The following is a 22,711-nucleotide window of genomic DNA, read 5'->3' on the forward strand; positions in this document are numbered from 1 at the left end:
TGAAATCTTTTATTTTAAATGAAGAAAGATCAGAGGTAAAATTCATAACCATATTACTATGTGAATAGGGTACTGAGTATTATCATTTCTTTCTATAAAAGAATCATTTTATTATCAAAATGAAATAATCAAGGAAACGTATATGTTATATTTTGAACATCTCTACTGCAGGAATAAATTCGGAATCTTTATTTTTTAAATAATATTGTAGATTTTTGGAAAGAAGAGCTTTACAATAACTTCCACTATATCCCTCTGTCATTTCAATTTCAAGACATCAAATTCTTGTTTCAACAGTTTAAGCGCACCTGTGATTATATTCATAGTATTATTTATTGTAGTATTTTCTGTGTTGCATAATTATGTCTATTCAACTTGACTATGTTTGGTCACATTACTTTGCATTTAAAACTTCATTGAAGGGTTCCATCATTAACCTAAACACATAATTATATGTTAGAAATAGTTTTATTTGATAGGGTACATTCCTTCAAGATATTCCAAACATTTATATTACAAAGAAAATCTTTACACTATTTGAGGAATACTTTTCGATTGTACCTTTACTTTCAAATGCTTCTTCTTATAATTTAATTGCAATACAGAAAAAAAAACATATTTTTAACCTTTTAAATTTTCACATTCATGTAACAGGATGCTAGTGGTAAAATTTGTATTTTTTTCAACGAAAAGTTTACTAAATTATCTTTAGTGTATAGATAAAGTGGTTACTAATGCGTTAGTAATGAACTGTATATAATGTCAAACACAAAAATTACTTTTTATTGCACAAAACTCAAAATCAAGATATATCATTAACGATAATGTATTGGTATACTTGTAAAGAACTACTTGCAATGCGTCTTTACCAAGAATAAGTGAGTGTGTATTCCGAAAATGCCTACTTTGAAAGCGATTAGGTAAATATATACTTATATTGTGGGGGAAAAAAGCTGCAACGAAATTTCAGGAACTTTCTGACTTCTCTGGTATGTATTGATTGCAGTCGTATAATTAGCATGCACTATCAATAGAGCAAAAACGAAGATTACTTAACCCATTTGGTGCCATAATTTTTCTACTGCATACTTTTGATTGAGTGCTACATATTTTCTCTTACATAAGACACATATACAAAAGAAAAATAGAATTTGATTGTATGTACCGGGGTACGCCCGGTACAGCCTGTCCTATATATAGGACATTGGCCTTTTGGGTTGACAATTCTAAAAAATAAACACAATTATATCTAATTTTTACTAAGTTTTATTAAACAATGTCTGCAAGATTACATACCCGTACAATGTGTCTTAGCACCTTTACACAGCACTGTTACACTAACGGTGGTAATCATCAAAGCAAAGAACAGCACACAAGCTAACCTGGCATTCCTGACATGATGTTATCGGCTTTTTTGGACATCCTTGACCTCTTCTTTGCCTTCCTTTCACATTTCGTATTAGGGTATGTTTGCTAGCTTTCCGTGCTTCTGAATACATTCTGTACATTCCCGGTGGCCCCGTCGATGCAGACTGTGAGAGCAATGCCATTGTAACACTTCTGTGAAATTCTAGAAGATCCAAATTACCTAAGTCCAAGATCTGATAAAGTTTTCATCCAGCAGTTTCAACAACATTCGTAAATACGTTCCAATACCACTTCTTACCCTTGATCTTGATTGGGTATAAGCTGTCAATTTGTCAAATAAATCTACGCCATTCTTCAATTTGTTATATGAAGCAATACATCAAGGCACTTTGATGTTTTCTTTACGCCCTTTGTTATTTCGTGTTACTGTTTCCACACAATCAACGGATTCAAAGATTACGATCAAACCTTGTGTCCACAAATCCTCTTTCCTTTTTTGTTAGTTGTTTTGACGATATCAAAGGACATTTTCCGGTACTATTTTCCTTACTGTTCCAGTCATGAAAATGTTTCTTTGTCTCAGATTGGAAGCAAGATTGTATGGCAAAAAGAAGTTGTCCATTCTGGGTTTTCCAGAACGGACAGAAAAGATTCCACAGCATAATCGGATAATCTGGTATCCCCTTGAGATCCAGGTTGGTAGGGAATTATGTGCAGTGGGTAACCATTGTGTGTGACTAACATCCATAATTAGTACCCAAATTTCACCGGTATACCTTTCATATACATTATACTATTTCTACCATAATATCGTACCATTCTCTTATCTATAGATAGTTCATGGACAAATACGCCAAATTATTGAATAACACCATTTATTAGATTATACAAAAGTCTGACTTTGAAGTAACGCTTAGATTTGTCAATAACATCGTTATTGTTGAAGTGAATAAACGTTTTTAATTGTCTGAATTTGTTGCGTGACATAGTTTGCACAATTACTGGAAAATTGCAGTTAGCTGATACCTCCCAATACATCGACTAACGTGGAACAAAAACGTAACCACTATACAACAAAATTCTTAAAAATTGCCGGATGTCATTTTCACATACGGAAAAGTCTGTATTATGTGAAGCAGCATATTGGTTTGTCCCAGTGACGGTGTATGCAATAATCTTTTCAATGAAAAGTTCGAATATCTGAATTGGCGTTCGGTTTGTTAATTCAGTTTTCAAATTTCCCGTAAATAAATAGCAAATCCGTTTCAAAGTTATGTGTACATAGAGTTTCGTTTCTATTTTACCCGGAAATTGAAATTCCATGAAACCAGCAGGCTAAATGGCCGATGTCCTATATATAGGACACTAAAGAAACAAAGTATTTTTATCACATTATTTTATTTTCTGAGTTTAAACAATCAGTGTATCAAAAATAATTATATTTTAAGAATATAAAACAAATACTTACTTTCGATTTCTCGGCCTTTTGCATTTTCTGTATCGAAGACAAGAGAAACGTTCATCAACAATCCAAATTCCAGATACTTAACGATACCAGATTTCCCTCCAAAATGTACCAATCATCCACACACGACGAACAAAGAAAGCATGTACTTGTCTGAGCATGTGCAGAACCGAACAACATTCGGTTGATTAATCAGTGTTGCAAACCGACGTATTTTCTCACTGTCCTATATATAGGACATTGGCGCCAAATGGGTTAATTCTAACCCTACGTGTATGGGAGAAATAAATTACAGTTGTGTTAATTAGCTTGTAATTAATAATGCATAATACGTGTATCTGTAACATCACATGTATTTCTAAATGTAAATCATGTGTGTATTTCAAATAATAAAAAGTATAATAATAAAAAATATATATGTATCGTCATTACAATTTTGTTTATATAACATGAACACAACTTAATAAACACAATTTCAATGATTTCTTTGGAATAAAAATTTAACAGTATTTTACATATTGTACACACAATCAACTGAGTTGACCTAAAAGGGATACAAAGAATCCGTGGTTTTTATAGGGCCTGCTATATTTCCTATCCAGTCGATATACACTGAAACTTTTGCGTACACTGATGGCCTAATAAATTGTGGTTCACAAAGTTCGTTGCCCATGGCATTTACTCCTACAACAATACCAGCTGCTATGGCCGGATGTCCAGAGTCACCCTAGAATAACAAGAAATGATTGAATGTATTGTTTGTTTAAACTTTCCTTCAAACTTCCGTCATTCATAATAAGGAAAATATATTTTTATTTAAAATGGAGTATGTGCAACACGGTTGATTCGGTTTTAAATTTGATAGTGTTCGTACGACGTACTGATCTGAGATATAATCTAATAACCCAGTAGGTAGCGTAGATCATATCTTTCATTCTGAACTTCTAATGCAAACTGAACAAAAGGGAAATAAATAATGAAAACAAAGAAAAAGGGAAAAAAGAAAGAAACAAAGAAAATAATTGAACGAGTGCTATTTCACTGCTAAATTTCTATCAAAAACTGTCCATATTAAAAGACAAAATTGTGTCATAATAACAAGTTAGAAATGTTAACATATTTCGCATTTGAAGCATGGATAAACACATTGAATTATAGCATGGAAATGAATTTTGGCTCAAACAAAAATAAACTTTTGTTTTGAAATAAGTAATAAGGAGGCCATTCTCTAATCATTTCTTAAGATTTATCTGTTCCAAACATCTAGACTTGATTTCATCTATTGCGGATATAACGTTGTACTTCCCACAGATAGAATGAACACGCTATAGCAGAAATGGGTCATTATGTCACTCGGGTGATCTGGGGTAGCTTCAGGCCAGCATTGAGTTGAAGATTCGAAGCCATATTGATCCCGGTGATTCGATTAAAACTCAGTAACTTGGGCGGCTAAAAGAGATTTCACATATTTCCTTGCGTTGAAACAGTATTTCTTTCAGAGATGAACAGGACTGGAGATGTTATTCCAAGAGCACGAAAAACACAAAGCCGAAATTCCCAGTTAATTTGTTTTTCCACACCGGTCCGACTGGGATAGTCAGCAGGCCATCAAAATTGACTCAGTTTTAACTCAGAAATACCCACACGCTCATAAAGTGTGTGTATGTGTGTGTGTAACAAAGAGGTAGAAAGAGGAGAGAAGAGAAAGATGGAAAGACATGGTAAGGAAAAATAAAGGCAACGGATAAATTTTATCAAATACAGAGAGAGAGAGAAAGATACGGAATAAATATTAAACCTACCTTCCATTATAGAGTACGATGAAGAATGAACACACTGCTTACTATGATTCTTCCAAGTATGTCTTGTAAGTTCCCCAACCGCAAATAAATCTATGTCTGTTGCTACTATTTTATGCGAAAAAGTGATACTACCTGATGGGGAAACTAACCAAGATTTTCTATTTGGAAGTCTAGAGCGATGCGAATACTCCATCGATTCCTCTGTGACAACAAATAGAGTGACAAGAAAAATGGATACTTCAGATCAAGTAGTGTTTCGAATTTACCTGGTAATTCCCAGAGATATTGCTTACTTTACGAAACTGACATTCGTAAATCGTCCCTATCTGATACAGGTGTGTTCTTCCACATTCTTAAGGATTGTTTGTGTAGTGTGAGAAGCCAATTCTTCGTGATAGTTTTGTTGGATAAATCAAGCTTAGGTTTGATCAGGATTTGAATAGCTGTACTACTCTTAAGTCCAGTACATTACCCCTGTCATGCCACCAAAAATTGTATGTCAAATATTACTAAGTTTAGGCCTGATATTTAGAACAAACAGACTTCTTCCTTTGAGATTATTTACACCAAAGAGCAAGGCGAAATTAATTCATTTGACGACCTGGAGACAATTTCCACTAATAAACAAAAAACATAAAACCCAGGAAAAATTACACAAATCGTATATTATGGAAAAATTTTGCAGTGCAAATTCAAAAGTACGCTTACGGATTAAGTAAGTATTACAGTAATAATAATAATAATCAACGCTTTCTTTCACTGGAATCGATCTTATAAATATACATAAAATTCGGGAGCTGCACTAGACATGTTATTGTCAAATACGTTTTAGAGCAGCATTACACAAAATATTTATTTATATCTTAGTGCGCTTGGACATGGGTTGAAATCTGTTGAGGATTATAAAACACAGTGTTCCTTTAGTTGCTTTAGGCAAAATTGCATGTCCTGTTGTGAGGAGCTCGGCGGTTCGTTTTAATCTTTCGTAGTCATTATAATTGATGATGTTCAGTATCGGTAATAGCTTTTTGTATTTTACTTTCGTTCTAATTCTTTTCTGTATTTTACTCTTATTTGGAATGCAAACATCACTTGTAAATTGGAAAGGTACAAAAAGTCGACGTTTAGACGTAGCTGCAAAAACTAAAAATTGAGAAACAAGAACTGGTAATTTTGCGGTTCGAAACCATACTTATGGACTTCAAAACTACTATAACCATACGCCTAAAACACTTAAACATGATGATTACTCTTAGTAGTACTATATTTATTCATGTTTTGAACTGCCCTTATTGTAGAAAGTTTATGATGATTTTATTCTTTCCTTATTCCAGAAAAGTTAAACATGTGGATAGGGAATCTTAGGTTTAGGCTAGACTTTGCCAGTAAATTTCGGAAAGTAGAACGGTATTAGCTCTGAAACATATGCAGGTGCAACAAAGGAGAGTGTATGTAAGAGAGAGAGACTATCAGTAAGAGATAAAGATGAATAGAGAGAGAGATGAAGAAACAGACAAATAAGTGAGAAAGAAACGTTATGAAATCCAGAAAGAGGGAAAAACGAATTGAAAATGCACGCTCTATTCGCATTATGGGAAGGAACGCACCACTGTTTATTCAGTTTCGTGCCGGTGATCGGCTAGCGTCAAAACTATCTCCACGTCTTCAAGTTCTCTGAAATAAAGAAAGAAACATCAACATAAATTTGCAGTAAGCGGTACAGAATTTTAATCAATTGAATCCTACCAAAAGTAATAATCATAGCCGATTGCTTTTCCGGTGGAGGACCTTTGGAATTTTTACTTTTCTCAATGTTTGTGTTATATGTTACTGAAAAAACGAGTAAAAACCGCAAAAAATAGCCGTAAATAGTTAATTATGTGAACTAAGACATGTTAAAGTTCTGAGTAAAGTATGTTAATAACCATTGTGTTCTATAGTTCTCAACGGTTTGAAATGATGTCCTTGCGCACCAAGGCGAAAGTTAACATTTTCTGTAACGCTGGACGCAATTCCACATCAGGTAGTATCAATCTTTCGCATAAAATAATAGCAGCTGAATAGGTTTATCTGCGGTTGGAGAACTTACAAGGCATCACTGGTGAGTGAGAGTCAACAGCGTGTGTGTTCATCATACACTGTAATGACAAATAGGTATAGTATTTGTAATCATCTCTCTCTCTCTCTCTGATATATGTCTGTTCGTGTGTGTCATCCTTGACGTTTCCTTATCATTTATTTATCCCTTTATCTCCTCTTCTCCATATCTCCCTCACACACATAAACATACTTTATGTTCGTGTGGATGTTCCAGAAATGAAGCCAAGCCAGCCTAACACAATCGGACCGGTGTGAAAAATACAGGGTGCGGCACGTAAAACCGGCCCGTAAAGTGAACACATAAAATGAAATGTAATGTATTGAATATGATTAACTACAACACATAAATGAAATGTAATGTATTGAATATGATTAACTACAACACATAAATGAAATGTAATGTATTGAATATGACTACTCACCTTCACAGCAGCCTTCACAGCAGGTGCTGAAAGTGTCCTCCGCCCACTTCAACACACATGTGAGCACGATTGACGAGATTCATATATACCCTTGTCAGTTCTTGTGTTGTAATGCTATTGGTGACATCCTGGATCCTGGTCTTGAGTTCTTCAATTGTGTGTGGATTTGTTTCGTATACTCTTCCCTTTAACAGTCCCCATAAGTAAAAGTCACACGTGGACAAGTCTGGTGACCGAAGAGGCCACAAACCTTTGCTGATTGTCCTCTCTGGTGTAAACATCTCATGCACAAGGGACAATGATGCAGCTGATGTGTGGCATGTTGCACCGTCCTGCTGAAAGTAACATAACTGACGCTCCTCTTCGGTCAAGTGTGTATAAAACTCCTCCAGGATTCCCATATACACGTCACTGTTCACTGTCGCCTCAAAGAATATGGGCCCAATAACGCGTGTGGCGGAAATGGCACACCAAACACCAATCTTCTCATCATGCAAGGGTACCTGGTGGATTGCGTGTGGATTTTCTGTCGACCAATACCGATTGTTTTTGGAATTTACGTACCCAGACAGGTAGAACCACGCCTCATCACTCATGATGAGCATTAGTGGATCCAAGAAACCACTGGCAACATTGCTCAACAGCCATGAACAGAAATGCATCCTCTTCTGCAGGTCAGGCTCCTTCAGTTCTTACATAACACTTATCCGGTACGGTTTTAACTTCAGTCCCCTTAAAACATGTCTGCAACTTCTCTCACTCGCATGAACCTGTTGACTCAATCTCCTGGTTGACTTTCGAAGACTTCTTGTCATTATCTCCTTCACCTGCATCTTTAATTCAGGTATGCAGACAGATGGTCGTCTGTTCCTGGTAGCATTTTGAACCGAACCTGTACGCCGCCATTTTTCAATCAATTCTTGAATGGTGCGTTTTGCTGGCACAGAACGTCCTGGAAATTTCTCCCGAAACAAATTCTTTGTTTTCACAAAAGATCCAGTGAGAATGAACCCTTCAACAATGGCAACACACTCGGGTATCGAATACGGCATTATCACACACTGACACTCACCCGGCTTAACACAACGAGGCCTTTTTCTCAACTGGTTTCGACAAGTTTCACTGGCTGCGGCTGAACGTGACTGCTGCAGGTCACGTAAGTCGACCCGACCTCGACACGCCATCTCTTGGTAGGAAGGTAGATTATTTAAGTGTTGCCAAAAACACAATATACCAGAATATTACGACGGGCCGGTTTTTACGTGCCGCACCCTGTATAATTAACGAGGAATTTCGGAGTTGTGGTTTTCTTGCTCTAGAAATAACGTCCCCAGTCCTGGTCAGCTATGAAAGAAATTCTTTCTCAATGGAAGGAAATGAGTAAGATATCTCTTTCGTCTTCGGGGTTACCGAGTTTCAATTGAATTCTAGGGGTAATTATGGGTCCCAATACTCGACCCAATGCTGGTTCATAAGCTAAGCCACACCACCCATCTGGCGCAATACTTGTTTCAACTACAACGTCTTCATTATATTTGTGAGAATCACAAAATTACATCAACAATACATGAAATCAAGAATGGATGTTCCGAACAGACAAATCTTCAGGGATTACCAGAAAATTGCCTCGTTTTTAGTCATTTCAAAACAACATTTTATTTATTTAAGTTTGACACAAAATTCATTTCCGTTTTATAATTCAATGTGCTTTATTCACGTTTGAAATGTGAAACATTCAATGTGTGCCCTTCTACAAGTAACATCTAATGTTCGTTTTGCACATTTCTGACTTTTCATTATGATATAGTTTTGTCTTTAATATAGGAAGTTTCTGATAGAAATTTGGCAGTGAAATAGTACTCGTTCAAATATTTTCTTTCTTTCTTATTTCTTTTCATCCTTTGTTTATCAGTTTGCATTAGTAATCTGGAATGGAAGGTATAAACTACGCCATCTATTGGATTTAATTGAATATATTTCGGATCATTACCAAAGTTTCAACCGAACCATGCGGAGACAGACATATGTTTTAAACTTTTCACTATATTTCAGATATGTTTCGTAGTTCTACAGTTCCACTGGAAATTGAGAATTTAATTTGACTACCAATTCTGCTATTCATTTTAGAAGTGACTTAATGATCTTTTGAAACATCTATTCTAACAGCTTTCCTAAAAGATAAAAATGAATAAAAGTCATTAATTCTATATTACTGTTGTACTTCTGGAAAAGGAACTTTATATTCTTAGGTTGTTTTCATATTACGTTTAAATTCCATCTCCATCTCTTCTCTCTTTCCTTTTTCTTCTTCTCTTCCCTTTTCACTCTCTATCTCACTTCTGTACCTCTGTCTAACATACACCCATTGGATTCAACTTTTTAGTGTCTGTATGTGCCTAAGTTTCCTTCTTCATCAACTTATGTATCTTGTTTCGTCTCGGTATTGTTCCTTCATTTTATCGATACGAATATATCTATATTTTCAAATCATGATTGCGCTCACGTTGTTTGCTCATTTTAGTATGGAGGAGGAGAGAAGAAGGAGAGAAGAAACGCTTATCTTTAACAGACACTATTTCGGATAATAGATGTGTATTGGGTGGCCTAGAGGCACATTCTCAGCTGTTGCAATTTTTTATGCAAAATATGCATTTAATTGGCTTCCAAATGTCTTAATGTGTTTAAAGTCGCTGCTTGCTATTGCTTCGTTTTCGCATACTTGACTGTTAATTAAAACCTTGAAACCTTTCATTCTTTATCCCTTTGTTCGAGTCAGTGATAGTTTTGTGTTCTTTATTACTTGAACCAACTGAACCTTACAACACCTAACTCTCATACAATTTTTCTACCGGTTTGCTTCTCAGTCAGTTGTCACTTCTAAACGATATGATTACAAACTAACTAACTAACTCTACGGCCTATGGAACCCGGAGGTTCAGTGCCGCGTTCACAAAAGCTCTCCACTGACTTCTATCCTTAGCTAACTGCATCCAGTTTCTACTTTGTATTGCAATCTCTGCGAGATCCATCTTAATATTGTCGTCCCATCTGCGCCTAGGTTTTCCTAATGATCGTTTTCCGATTGGTCTTCCAGTCAAGACTTTGAAAGCGTTTCTACTTTCACCATTCTAGCTACATGACCCACCCACCTAAGCCTCCTAGACTTGACGACCCTAACAATGTAGGGTAAACCGTATAAATTATGTAGTTCCTCGTTATGAAGTTTCCGCCATTCCCCATTTCCGTTCCTCTTAGGTCCGAATATTTAGGGATGCGCTCGAGACAAGATTTGTGGCTGTCTCGTCTCGAAAACGTGCTGTAAAAGTGATGTCTCGACTCGAAAAATGTATATTTTTATATTGGAAGAGCCGTGTCTCGACTCGAATTTTGTCAGGAAAATCCTGTCTCGACTCGTCTCGTGCGCATCCCTACGAATATTCGTCTCAGGATCTTTTTCTCAAATATTTTCAGTCTATGTTTTTCCCTTAGAGTAAGCGAACTTGTTTCGCAACCATACAGAAACGATTACATACATGTGAAAGTTATGCAATCCAGTTTCTCATGTATTCAGCCTGCTCATGTATTCATGTTTTCTGCAATGCTTTGGGTTCGATCTCTTACTCAACCTACATATTCTATTACAGTCGTGTGTGTGTCCTTGTTCATATCAAATAGTTGTTAACACAGTATTAGTCTTGTCTTATCCATGTAACCAATATTCCGTTATTTATTCGATCAGATTCAATCTCTTTTACGTTTTTTTTCTTAGCACTGTATGTCTGCTACAGCCGAATTCATTACTTCTGTAATTTCGTTCTCCAAATCAATCTCCAATACGTCCATTCTCACTAGTATATTGCTCATTCCTAGTGCCAAATTCTTCATGTGGCACACAAACATGCGAAACATCTCTTCGCTATCGCAAACTTTGGTATTAACTACAACATAAACATTTCAACTAGTAACTGGACGGAACTTAAAATCAAATAATATATAAAAACAATGAATAAACCACTAATACAGAAAATATAATTTGTTGATGTTTTACAAAAGCGTTCAATTAATGGTTTGTACAATGAATACAATGTCCTTGTTCTGAGTACTTAGTAGCATCTTTTTCTTTTTAGCATAACAAGGTAATTCAAACCATCTAAAATTGTCAAGAATGTTAGTTACGTTTTAGGAAATGATCGATGATACAACAGTCTTATTATATTTTTCGTTCGTGAGATTGAATTAGTTATTAACATATGAAATTATTATTTCCCTACTTTGTCATTTACCTTTATTAAGAGTATCGTATAATTTTGTATTTTAGTTTATTTATTTCATACTTATTCTTTATCCTTTCCCCAACTTCATTCGTTTTCTTCATATTTATAATTACTTATTTCGAAATAGTACATCGTTCATGAAAGCTTCAAGACTGTTTGTATTGCTTTTAAAAACAGTTTTATTCATACGATTTGTTGAGAAAACTTTCTTTCGTGCACAACATAATGTTTCTATTAACTTCTCTCACGCAATTCACCATAAGAACTTTATTATTCAGTATTTTTATTATGTTCTTTAAAATTATTCCTTCTTTAAATTTAATAATTATTACATTCGACATTTTTAGAACATATACCACACTAATTACACAAAAATGCATATAATGCCATAGGTAGTATCTCGGCAGGTGGTCGAACATGGTGTACTAAGACATAAAACCTTTAAGTTGTGAACATCCAAAGGGGAGTTTATTTACACGTTTGGTAGAAGACACAATAATTGTACAATTAGTACCAAGTAGATTTTTCTTAGATGTAACTTTCAAAGCACTTAAGGGATTTAATCACATTTATAAGAGTTAAATGTACAATATACTATTTCTAGTTTATTTTCCCCCACTTTTATACCTAACCTTTTTCCTTAAATATAATTTTTTAAGAACAAATTTGTGATACACAAATAAATCCCTCAAGAGTGTTGTAAACTAGTGTAATATTTACTGAAAAAGAACAATTTAGCTCTCTTGGGCCTTAGTAATATCCTACTCGCAAATAACGAAGAGTTAGGAGAATTAAACTAACATATATCTAGAACATGAAATGATAATGTAACATTTGTCTAACTTTTAAGGCAAAAGGTGTTTGAAAATATGAACGTTACATAACAAAGGAAAGAGTGAAAAATGAAAAGAATAGAGAAAGTATGATTAATATAGATTTGTAGTTTGCCACTTATTTCTATTGACTTTTGTTAATTACTTTTTGCTATACCAATGGAGTATTAATGTTGGTTACAGAGAATATTTTTCTGTAAGAGTTTGTTCTGTCTAAAAGTTTAGAATAAAGAAGAATTGTAAGCCCGAATGTTGAAGACGTATATTATTTTATTTTATATGTGTTATAGATGAAGTTATAGTTAATGTAAAGAGTAGTTTACATTTGGAAGAAGTACATCTAATTAACCAGATTTTCTACGTATAAATTACATATACAACGAACTGAGGGATAGAAAGATTATCATTATTGACGAAAGATTGAAAGTAATCTGAATCACATAGATTGGCTTCAAGTGATCTATTAATTACCACACAATAATAAAATATGATGAAATTCACTCAGCCATGTTTCTCTAAAAAATGCGAAGTTCCATACTTGCAGAAACTGCATGGTTTATCAGAAGAGTATAGGAGTCAAGTATCGGATAACCATTAACATGAAAGGAGTAGTTTACCGAAACGTAATAATAGTTTATGCAATATTCACCTCGTATTTCTATCAACAAAATAAAGCAAAAATCTTCCAGAATATAACGTATTTCAACTCCTACGTTATAGTCTCTTAAATTTAGAAGTTTTGTCCTTATTTTAATGTTTAGTAAAATACAATAGTGTAATATAATATACGAAAATACAAGTAATTGGCGGAAATTAATGGAAACCTGGTATTATATTATCGGATATCTCCTGCATGCACACGCTAACCGTATTGTTACACTTCTCAACGTGAACGTAACACGAACGTGAAAAATTTTGTTCCTCTAACATGAATCTCTTAAATGAAATTAACAAGATAGTGTGTGTAATTCAGGGAACTGTTGATGTGAAGTGACGTGGCGTTATTCTTGAATACATACGGGGAAAATATTTATATGACTTCACAAAGTTGAGAATTAATCCGAAACTGTAAGATTGACAAAGTTTGAGGAGTTTCGTCCAAGATTTCGGCATTGTCCACATCATTGTTATACATGCATTAAGACTTTTGAACTACAGGTAACGGTGCGAAGAGAGGTGATGATCGTGTAGTTGAGCTATACAAGCGAATGATGGCTACATTATGCATCAACCAAGAAGGAATGACCTAAACTAATGTTTATATTGCAAACATTTTCATTTGGACTCCATTGTGTCCTATCTCATGCTTCGCAATCCACGTTGGCTGCATGCTAGTGGTATCTTTGTCCGACGGTATCAAACATGTTGTTTTAACATCCGTATATTGACGTTGCTGTTTGCGGTAGTGCCTAGGACATCAGGACTGGTACTTGACTTCTTTCCCACTATAATGTGAATTGAGTTGATTGAGCTGATTTTAAGCTTAACTATTGGTTTTGCAAAACTTCGCTTTCTTTTAAGCCCAAACAGAAACTTGACAGCAGAAATTTTCTGAAAATGTTATTTTCACTGCTAGCTTCTCCTTTTAGGTAGTTTATATTTACAACGAAGGTGGGTGCAGCTGCACCTTTGCACCACTCCTAAATCCGGCCCTGATAATACTGGTAGTTATGGTCGCAAGTACTATCATTAAAATCAAATGAAAGATAAACACTTATAAAAATATTATTAATTCAAGATTAATGTATGTACGTACCCCACATACCCCGTTCCTCATACTATAATGGCCAACACAGAAAAATGTATCAAAAGTATTATTAATTAATCTTTGGCAATTTCGTTTTGACATTACAGGAAGCATTGTCTTCAAAAGTTTATCAGATCTTTTTCCAGTCTGTAAGGAATCAAATTAAAAGTTATTTAATTCTACCTTGAATGAAATCCATATCACTAAATGATATATGTCATTTAGTTTATCATTATTGTATGTAGTTGAGTTCATAAATAACTTACAATAAGTTGAGTAAACTTTATTAACACATGAATAAAGAGTAATTTTTATCAAGTATGCATATTGCTTGTAACTGAAACCGTGCGGTAAATAACGCTATTGCAATATTTGGATTCGACATTTTCTTCTATGTTGCTACTGTGTTATATGTTAAGCTAGGTGGAGTTTTGAATAATATAAGTTATGTAAAATATGTTGTTACTTTTCCTCTGTTATATTATTTCAAGTGCTTTAAAAATCTATTAACACTAAAACAAATGAGATTCTGAACCTTCTTAGTCCGAGGTTGAGTCGAAATTAACGTAGCCATTTTTGCTTAAATAAAGCTTTTGTGTCTCTTGTACTAACTTATTTTGACTCAGTAAATATTTTATTGTAGCTATAATACATTCATTAAATACGCGCCTAACATAAAAATCAAACTAAATTTGGTAAAAATACTCTTTTGAGTATCATTTTTTTTTACATGCATTTACTTTTATAGATCCAAAGATAAAAAACACTGTCATATCCAAATATAAAATCTAGGAAATTCAAAGTGTGGAAAATATAAAGATATAAATACCAAAACTCTTATTCGAAACAGAAAACAACATACATTTGCTTACATGCAAATCTTTCCCAATTAGATACATTTCAGTCCTTCCTTTATAACACTTATTTCCCGGTGTCAGAGTCAGAATAGTTATGATTAGTATTTGCTGAGCATTTGCAGAACTTTTTTCCTGAAAACAAGAACGTGTGTGCTTTGTTCCTTTCCATTTTACTTTTCTCTGACGTTACACATGCTCTTCAGTTCTTCCAACCTTTCCTGTTAGATACGTAGCAACAATAGCCCGTGTATCTCAGCTCAGCTCCTCAAATTCATCTCCAAAATCTCTCTGGGTAATCTTGGAAAATGATAACAAGTTCATAAGAGTGAAACAATTATATCGAAATTGGAGTACGTTAGATAACTTATGGACCAATCGTTATGTCTGAATGAGTACGGATGAAAATTAGGATATAAATTTTGACTTTTCCTGATATAATGCCGTTAGTTTTCTGATCAATTTTTAATACAACGTTATTCGACAACTCCTCTTGTGCTTTCTTTGCACAAGTCGGTACCTCTCACTTAGTATGTTAACTGTCCAAACAAAAGTAGCTTTATTTTTGCCTTCAAGTATTTGGTTGGAGAAAAATACGTAAAGAAATTACGAGAGGCGAATTCCCTCACTTTGCTCTTAAGCTCTTGGTAGATCGTATTAATCCCCTACACATATTTAATTTCTTCCCAAGTACAGAAATGCATTGATGGTATATTTTATGCATGTCTAATACCATAAAATATTTTGGTCAATACTTGTGGGGTTTCCATTCCGTAAATTCTATAAATTACGCAAATACGTAGGGACCAAAAAATCATATATAAAAGTACCTTAGAGATAATTACTCTGATCATGATAGGTTTGGTTTTAAAATATAAAGTTCGATGCAATTGAAACTTTTAAAGAAATGACAAATGTAAACAATATAAAAACGGATGAAAGAAATGGAACTATCTTTGTTAGAGGTTGTACACTGTCTATTGTTTAAAGGTATTATTCTTCGCTACTATTCTAGCGTTTATACCTGGCAGGAATTGATATTGCCTCAGCCATTTACAATGCTCCCACCTCGCACAAATCTCAGCACAGCATTGACCTATTATTCTGAATCCTGATTGTATGGATCAAGGTTACTGCTGATATTATCAAATCTGGTACACATTGTGTCCTAAGGTTCAAATGTGTATACATATTTATTTTACTGATATCTCAAACATTTTTGCCTTTATTTTGTACTTGTGAAAGCAGAAACATTTCTACAAGATTTATGATAGTATATATATATATATATATATATATATATATATATATATATATATATATATATATATATATATATATATATATATATATATATGTATATATATATATATATATATCAATAAACCAGTAATAAAAAAGAAGTTTCACATTACCGAAGTCATTCCCCATCCTACCAATGTTACATTATAACGAAAAGGGATATCTGGTCCTGAGTACAGTACTGCTGGTTGTACTCTATAATCACTAAAATTAAACTCTGGATAAACCTAGAAGAATATGCGATTGTTAGATCGAATATGATATTAGTGGTTGACTAACACAACAACTTAGTTTTAATTTTAAATAGAGTATTTGATATTATAATACAATATATTATTCATGAATAAAGCAATATATATTATATCTATTCTTTATGTGTTAGTTAATATTTATTCATTACTGTTTTTCATAATTGTGAATCTAGTTGTCTAGTCCTTACCTGTCAAACTTGCGTATCTTTTATTAGATATCAAAAAACAAAGGCGTTATTTGAAACGAGTAAAATGTGTTCAACAATATAATTAAACTGTTATAATGTAAGCAAACTACATAAACGTAGAGTAATATTTGTTGACGACTTGTAGCAATGTGAAACGTATTAAAATCCTTAGGATATAGCAGTAAAATATCACTTTTAAACGATTTGACTTCTCTGAATGTCCACTACTATTTACGAAGTAAATAATGTGTTTTATGTATATAAACCAAATAACTAATACACTGAATACTCCCAATAACATTTATAATAAAAGAATTTGATTAAAGTGCTTATAACTGCATCTCGAGTGGGGTTTCGTAGGTTCTTCAAATCACACTTTGCTTAAATTTTAGTGCACAACAACAGTAAAATTAACTAAGTGTTGACGGACTTGGACAAAATAGTTTATGTAATGATTGGATGTTTTGGTAGGCACTTGACCTTCGATATCTACTAGAGACATCTCGATTGCTGTACAATCTAAATTAATGTGTTTTACTAATGATTTTCTCTAAACTTGCCATCCTTGTAAAATGATTTTGGTATCATTCAAAATATTACTTCATTTTAAAATCAATGGCATTGACTAAAAGATATATGGTTTTTATTAGGTATAAACACAACTTTTTTCTAAATATTCTCTTTTTAGGTTTTTCACAAAGTTCGCATTATATAATGGTTCTGAAACATTTTTCTCTTCACGCATTTTACTTGTACTCCCATCATTCCAAAACGGACTCGAGACAAGAAAATCATCAGTTTCCTTAGCTATTCTTTGTTCAGATATCGGTAATCTAGATTCTTGTAATCTAGGTTATAGCCTAATTTCTGCATTTTTTTTTTGTTTACAACTAATTGCTGTAACAAACGTTTGTGCTATAATACCGAGTTCCGAAGTTTTTGAAGGTAAGAATGTAGTAATAATGAATTAAGGAGGGTACTAGCAACTTCCTAAGTGATACTCGACAATTTTTGCTCTGCAAACAAAAAGGATTAATATTCAAACGAAATAGTCAGTGATAAAAAATTGCCTATGTCAGAATCAGGCTATGGTAAAACATAGAAACAATTAAAATTGAATATTTATGAACGTAATTTTTGTTATATCAAAGAAGTGATATAACAGAGAATGAGTTCTGAACATTGAAAAAATGAAATCTTTCAGTTTTACGTTCCACGTTTTTGGCGGTTAGGCTAAAGGAGACGGCGATTATGAGAAATGAATGAAATGGTGGAGTGAAGAATGTAGAAGGAAACGGGAGAACAACGAGAAAACCCACCAGCGCGGTGTTTGTCCACCACAAAGTTCACGCGGCGCCAGCTGGGATCGAGACAGGGACCCAAGGCACCGGAGGTGAACGTTCCACCACTGAGCCACCGCGTCCCCAGTTTTGAAAATTGAATATTAGGACAGTGTACTAAATTAGGACCATGTGCTTTATTTGATTTAAAATGTTGTTTGATGATATATACTATACAATTTACGAATGTTATCTGATCAGTTTACTGTAGTACGATAAGTGTGATTTTCTCCTAATTATTTAAAAGAACTATATGACGTTTGATATCTTATTTCCAAGTTAAATTTTTACTTAATATTCCTATACCTAAAATTTGACAATCTGGTTACGGTGTATTTTGTAGATTTTAATGTCTATATTATATGTTGGAAACTATTAAAGCACAAAAAAATGTTATAGATTATACATGCATTCTACTTAAGAAAATATTATATTATTCTTCAAGAAAGTGAAAAAGTTTTACTAATTCTTACTTTTAAGTGTGATAATTCGTTCTTGATTTTTCCTCGTAAAATGCATTAAATTGATGCGTTAGACTGTGATTGCTGCAGTATCCTAAGAAAGTTTTGTTCTATTTATATAGTCAATAGCTAGTTACATGCATGCTGCTGAATAATACAATAGATTACACGAACACTAATTTTCTTTAACTCCCACTATGTCTTCTAGGTTTGTTTCTTAAGAGAGAGTGTGTCTTTTTGCTTATTGTATTAATTGTCATTTTAAAAAATATTAATTTAATTGATATATTTTTATATTTTTATTTATATTTATTTAAATGATTATTGAAAAAATGAATGTGTAGTACCTTAAGTAGTACAATGTCATGTACAAATTCATTATACCTTTCATAATAAGAAACTTGAGTGATGTTGTGCTTTTGTCCTTGATTTAAGTATATGGATCCAACTCGAATTGAATAATAATCAGGAACATCCCTGCAACATATATATATATATATATATATATATATATATATATATATATATATATATATATATATATATATATATATATATATATTAATGTGGAATATGATAATTAGTTAAAATATTACTCTGGTGTTGTAAAGCATATAGAACTTAGTTTATGTCCAGCAAACAACTGTTTTTATTATATTACACACACACATGCGTGTGTGTATGTTATTATACATAGTAGAATAGTTGAATCAGTTAAAAACGTTTTTGAACTAAATGACAATGTGAGTATGCATACTAAAAGATTTTGAAATTTTCTAGTCCAGTATATATGTGTTCATATTTCTGAACACGATTGAACACATTGCCATAATATGCAGAAGATGAGAAATACATAAAATATTTGTATAGAAAGGTACATTGTAACATTTTAATAGTTTGATTTCGTTATACTTGTACTGTTCTTCACACTTGTAATCTAGGAAGAGATTTGCATTGTTTACGTATGTGTAGGTATGTTTCTATGGGTGTCGTCAATTCGAGGTAGGACCTTTTTTGAGTCTCACTCCCTAAAATGGTACCATATTGGGTCAAAGTAACCTATGAGAAAAATATCTAATATCAATAATATTAAATGTCTGTCAAGTGAAATAAAGTTTTGTACATTATACTATACCTTAGAACTAAGCGGTTAGCATACGCGCATTTGGCGTGGGAGACCCGGGTTCGATTCCCGGCGGGAGCTCATGTGGTTCGGATTCCACGTTAATCAGTAGGTCCACGTCTCATATAGCCTCGCTGCTGAAAGGGACGCTAAACTAAAATCAATCAATCAATATACCTTAGAATAAATTATGTAATAGAGGGTTTTAAGGTAGGCACGATTGGAAAGAATGATATCGTATCTTTGATAGGGGTAATAGTCATAGAACATCATCTGCTATTGCACGGAACTAAAATTGTTTTGTTATTGAAATCCAGTATTTTGGCTTCTGATAGAAATCTTTTAAAAGAGAGACGGTTGTATCCCATTCTAATTGTCAAGTAGTTTGCACTATAGACGTACTCTAACATTACTTTTAACTTATATCTAATCGTTTCCATGTAGTCCAAAAAGTCAAAGTGTAAAGGACATAACTTCACGAAGGTTTCTCGTCATCCGATTTTCTATAAACTTGGCACATATGTACTAAACCGAAAATAAAGCGACACGTATTTTTTGTTTCTTTGGAAAATAGGTTAATGGGGCAACGGGTCCATTTTCAAAAAAATGGTCCTCTTGATTAGAAGGACCACGAAACGAGACGAAACTCTGCCGATGCTAAGATGATTTAAATGTAGGAAATACGGGTTTTGTCGTTTGTGCCAGGAAAGGTCTGCAGGGTTGCAGGGACCCTTTTTGAAGAACTTCCCTTTGCCCCTTTACCTATTTTCTTAAGAAACAAGAAAATAAGTGTCGATTTATTTTCGGTCTAGTATATATGTGCCAAGATAAAAGAAAATCTGATGACGAGAAACGCTTATGAAGTTATATTCTTTACACTTTCACTTTTTGGACTTGATAGGTTTTTACTCCAAAGGCTTAAATTATCTGCTTCATGTTGCGCATTCCTATGTTTTGCCAAGAATTCAATGCTTTAGCCACACCGTGTGTACGATATCAGAAGAAGTAAATTTGAATCTTGATGTGTATCACAGGATTCTACGCGAAGATTTAGGGGAACGGAAACTTAATGCAAAAATCGTCCCTCACTCACTAACAGACAAACAGAAAGAGGAAAGACGAAGAGTTTCTGTCTAACTATTGGATAGAGTCAGACGTGATCCCACAATTATGTCACACATTATTGCGGGGGATTAAGGTTGGTGCTACTAGTTTGACTTTCACACGAAGCGTCGGAGTTCTGAATGGTGGAGTCATGGATTACCAGCCTCGAAACAAGTTAACCGATAACTTTCTCGAACAAATACAATGTTTATCGAATTCTTTGATAGTAAAGGATTGGTTCAAAATGAGTATGTTCCTCCATGTCAGATACTGAACCAAGCTCTTTATATCGAAGTCTTGAAACGTTTGCGACAAGAAATTCGACGTCGGCGCCCTGATATGTGGTACTATCAAGATTAGTTCTTACTGCATAACAATGGAAGATTCCATTCTGCTTTATCTATTGACGAGTATCTGGCCAGATATACTGTTATTACCATCCCACATCCACTATATTCAACCGAATTCTCACCTCGAATGTTTTTCTTTTTTCCGCTACTCAATGGAAAGCTTCACCAAGATATCCCAGACATCCAACTGACTGTGACAAATTAGCTTACTAGCATCACATTTGAAGATTTCCCTGCTTGTTTCCAAAGACCGAGAGGAACGTTTCTTAATTGTGTATAGATAGCCAAGGGCACTACTTTGATAGAAGCTAGGATCATTAGTTGGTAATTGTAATAATAGAAACACTGACAAAAGCTTCAACACATACTGTGTTTTAAACTATAATGTGTTACGGTTTCGGATATCTAAAATATCATTTATCATACACATACATCCTAGAGTGTCTGATGTAGGATATGTTAGACATAAGAAATCGTAACACATTGTAGTTTAAAATACTGTGTGTGTTGAGACTTTTGTTAGTATTTCTTTAGTTACAATATCCAATAAAAAGCCACGGATAGTGTTGTTATATTACTTGGTAAGTGCAAATTCTCCATTTTTACTACCTTTGTCTTGGAACGTCTCTGACAAAGGTTGTACCTAAGAAAATTTAATTGGATTTTTTTTTAATTTACTGGGGATACTTTTGTTACGATGAGTTCCAAATCACAACAGCATATTCTAACTTGGAGAGTACACATGAATAATTAATTTTCCAAAGTATTACGATATTTCTAAACTCCTTATAAATTTTCTTTATGAGTCCTAATAATTCAAAAGTATTATAAGTAACATTTTCAATGTGTGAAATTCTGTGAAATTGTGGTGCAAAAGATTTGCCTCACTATGCTACGAAGATATACAGCCTTGGAGATTCAACGTGCGTTGTGAAATTTTTCTGAGAACATAAAAACACTACCAACAGGTGGTATTTCTTTAGTAAATATTACTCTTAGTTCCATTATTTAACTCTATTCAGCTCATATTTATTCAGAATTCTACGTTGTTATCACGAAAAGCTCATACATTTGTATCGTAATACATGTATTTGGATTTTGAGGTATTATTATTTATGAGTATTTCAAATTATATGTCTGTAGCCAAACTGACTCTATAAAAATTGTTGCGTAAGAAACTCAGAATACTGAAACATGTATTTTTGGATATCGCATATATGTAGTTCCTAAATGAGGACTTAACCTGACTACAGAAGATTCCATAGTTCAGGAGCTATGGACCTTTGAGATTCATTTTTTTATGTTTTCGGCAGCCTCTAACACCGAAAAAAAGCATTTGTGCACCCAGGTTGGTCTATACGTTTTGTCTTAGCTTGGCGTCTAGTTACTTCCCAAACGTTGTCGATGCTGTTTTGAAACACCCGATATATATATATATATATATATATATATATATATATATATATATATATATATATATATATATATATATATATATAGGATGGCCCATTGTTAAGTATCAACTGATCTTCTTACACTTAGGCTACACAATGTTGCCACATCGAACTGTATGTCCAGAATTACGAATACTACAGTCAGTCAAACATCATATACATAATTATGGATAATTATGGACCACTCTGTATATATATATATATATATACATTTAAAAATGACATTAGTGTTGCATCCGCCCTTTTGCGACGACCGTATACGGTGGGCGTATC

General features: G+C 33.6%; 1 protein-coding gene across 6 annotated transcripts in view; it reads right to left on the bottom strand.

Moving 5' to 3' along the window:
* Positions 1-221: 221 nt before the first annotated feature.
* The window catches only part of LOC145684074 (trypsin-7-like), a 61,551-nt gene continuing 39,061 nt past the window's right edge, over positions 222-22,711 (bottom strand). For 2 of the 6 annotated variants that reach the window (XM_081755930.1, XM_081755934.1), the window contains 4 exons: positions 18,755-18,884; positions 16,281-16,394; positions 14,021-14,158; positions 3,173-3,560 (listed from right to left, as the gene is read on the bottom strand). In XM_081755930.1, coding sequence (XP_081612056.1) covers positions 3,378-3,560; positions 14,021-14,158; positions 16,281-16,394; positions 18,755-18,884 — 565 coding nt within the window. In that variant the 3' untranslated portion in view covers positions 3,173-3,377. Of the gene's footprint in view, positions 3,101-3,172; positions 3,561-6,242; positions 6,310-14,020; positions 14,159-16,280; positions 16,395-18,754; positions 18,885-22,711 lie in introns of those variants that run through there. The other 4 variants (XR_014131243.1, XM_081755932.1, XM_081755933.1 and 1 more) reach the window with 4 other exon arrangements.

This window comes from Thermobia domestica, chromosome 4 (assembly GCF_964235325.1).
Source record: "Thermobia domestica chromosome 4, izTheDome1.hap1.1, whole genome shotgun sequence".
Classification (NCBI taxonomy): Eukaryota; Metazoa; Arthropoda; class Insecta; order Zygentoma; family Lepismatidae; genus Thermobia; species Thermobia domestica.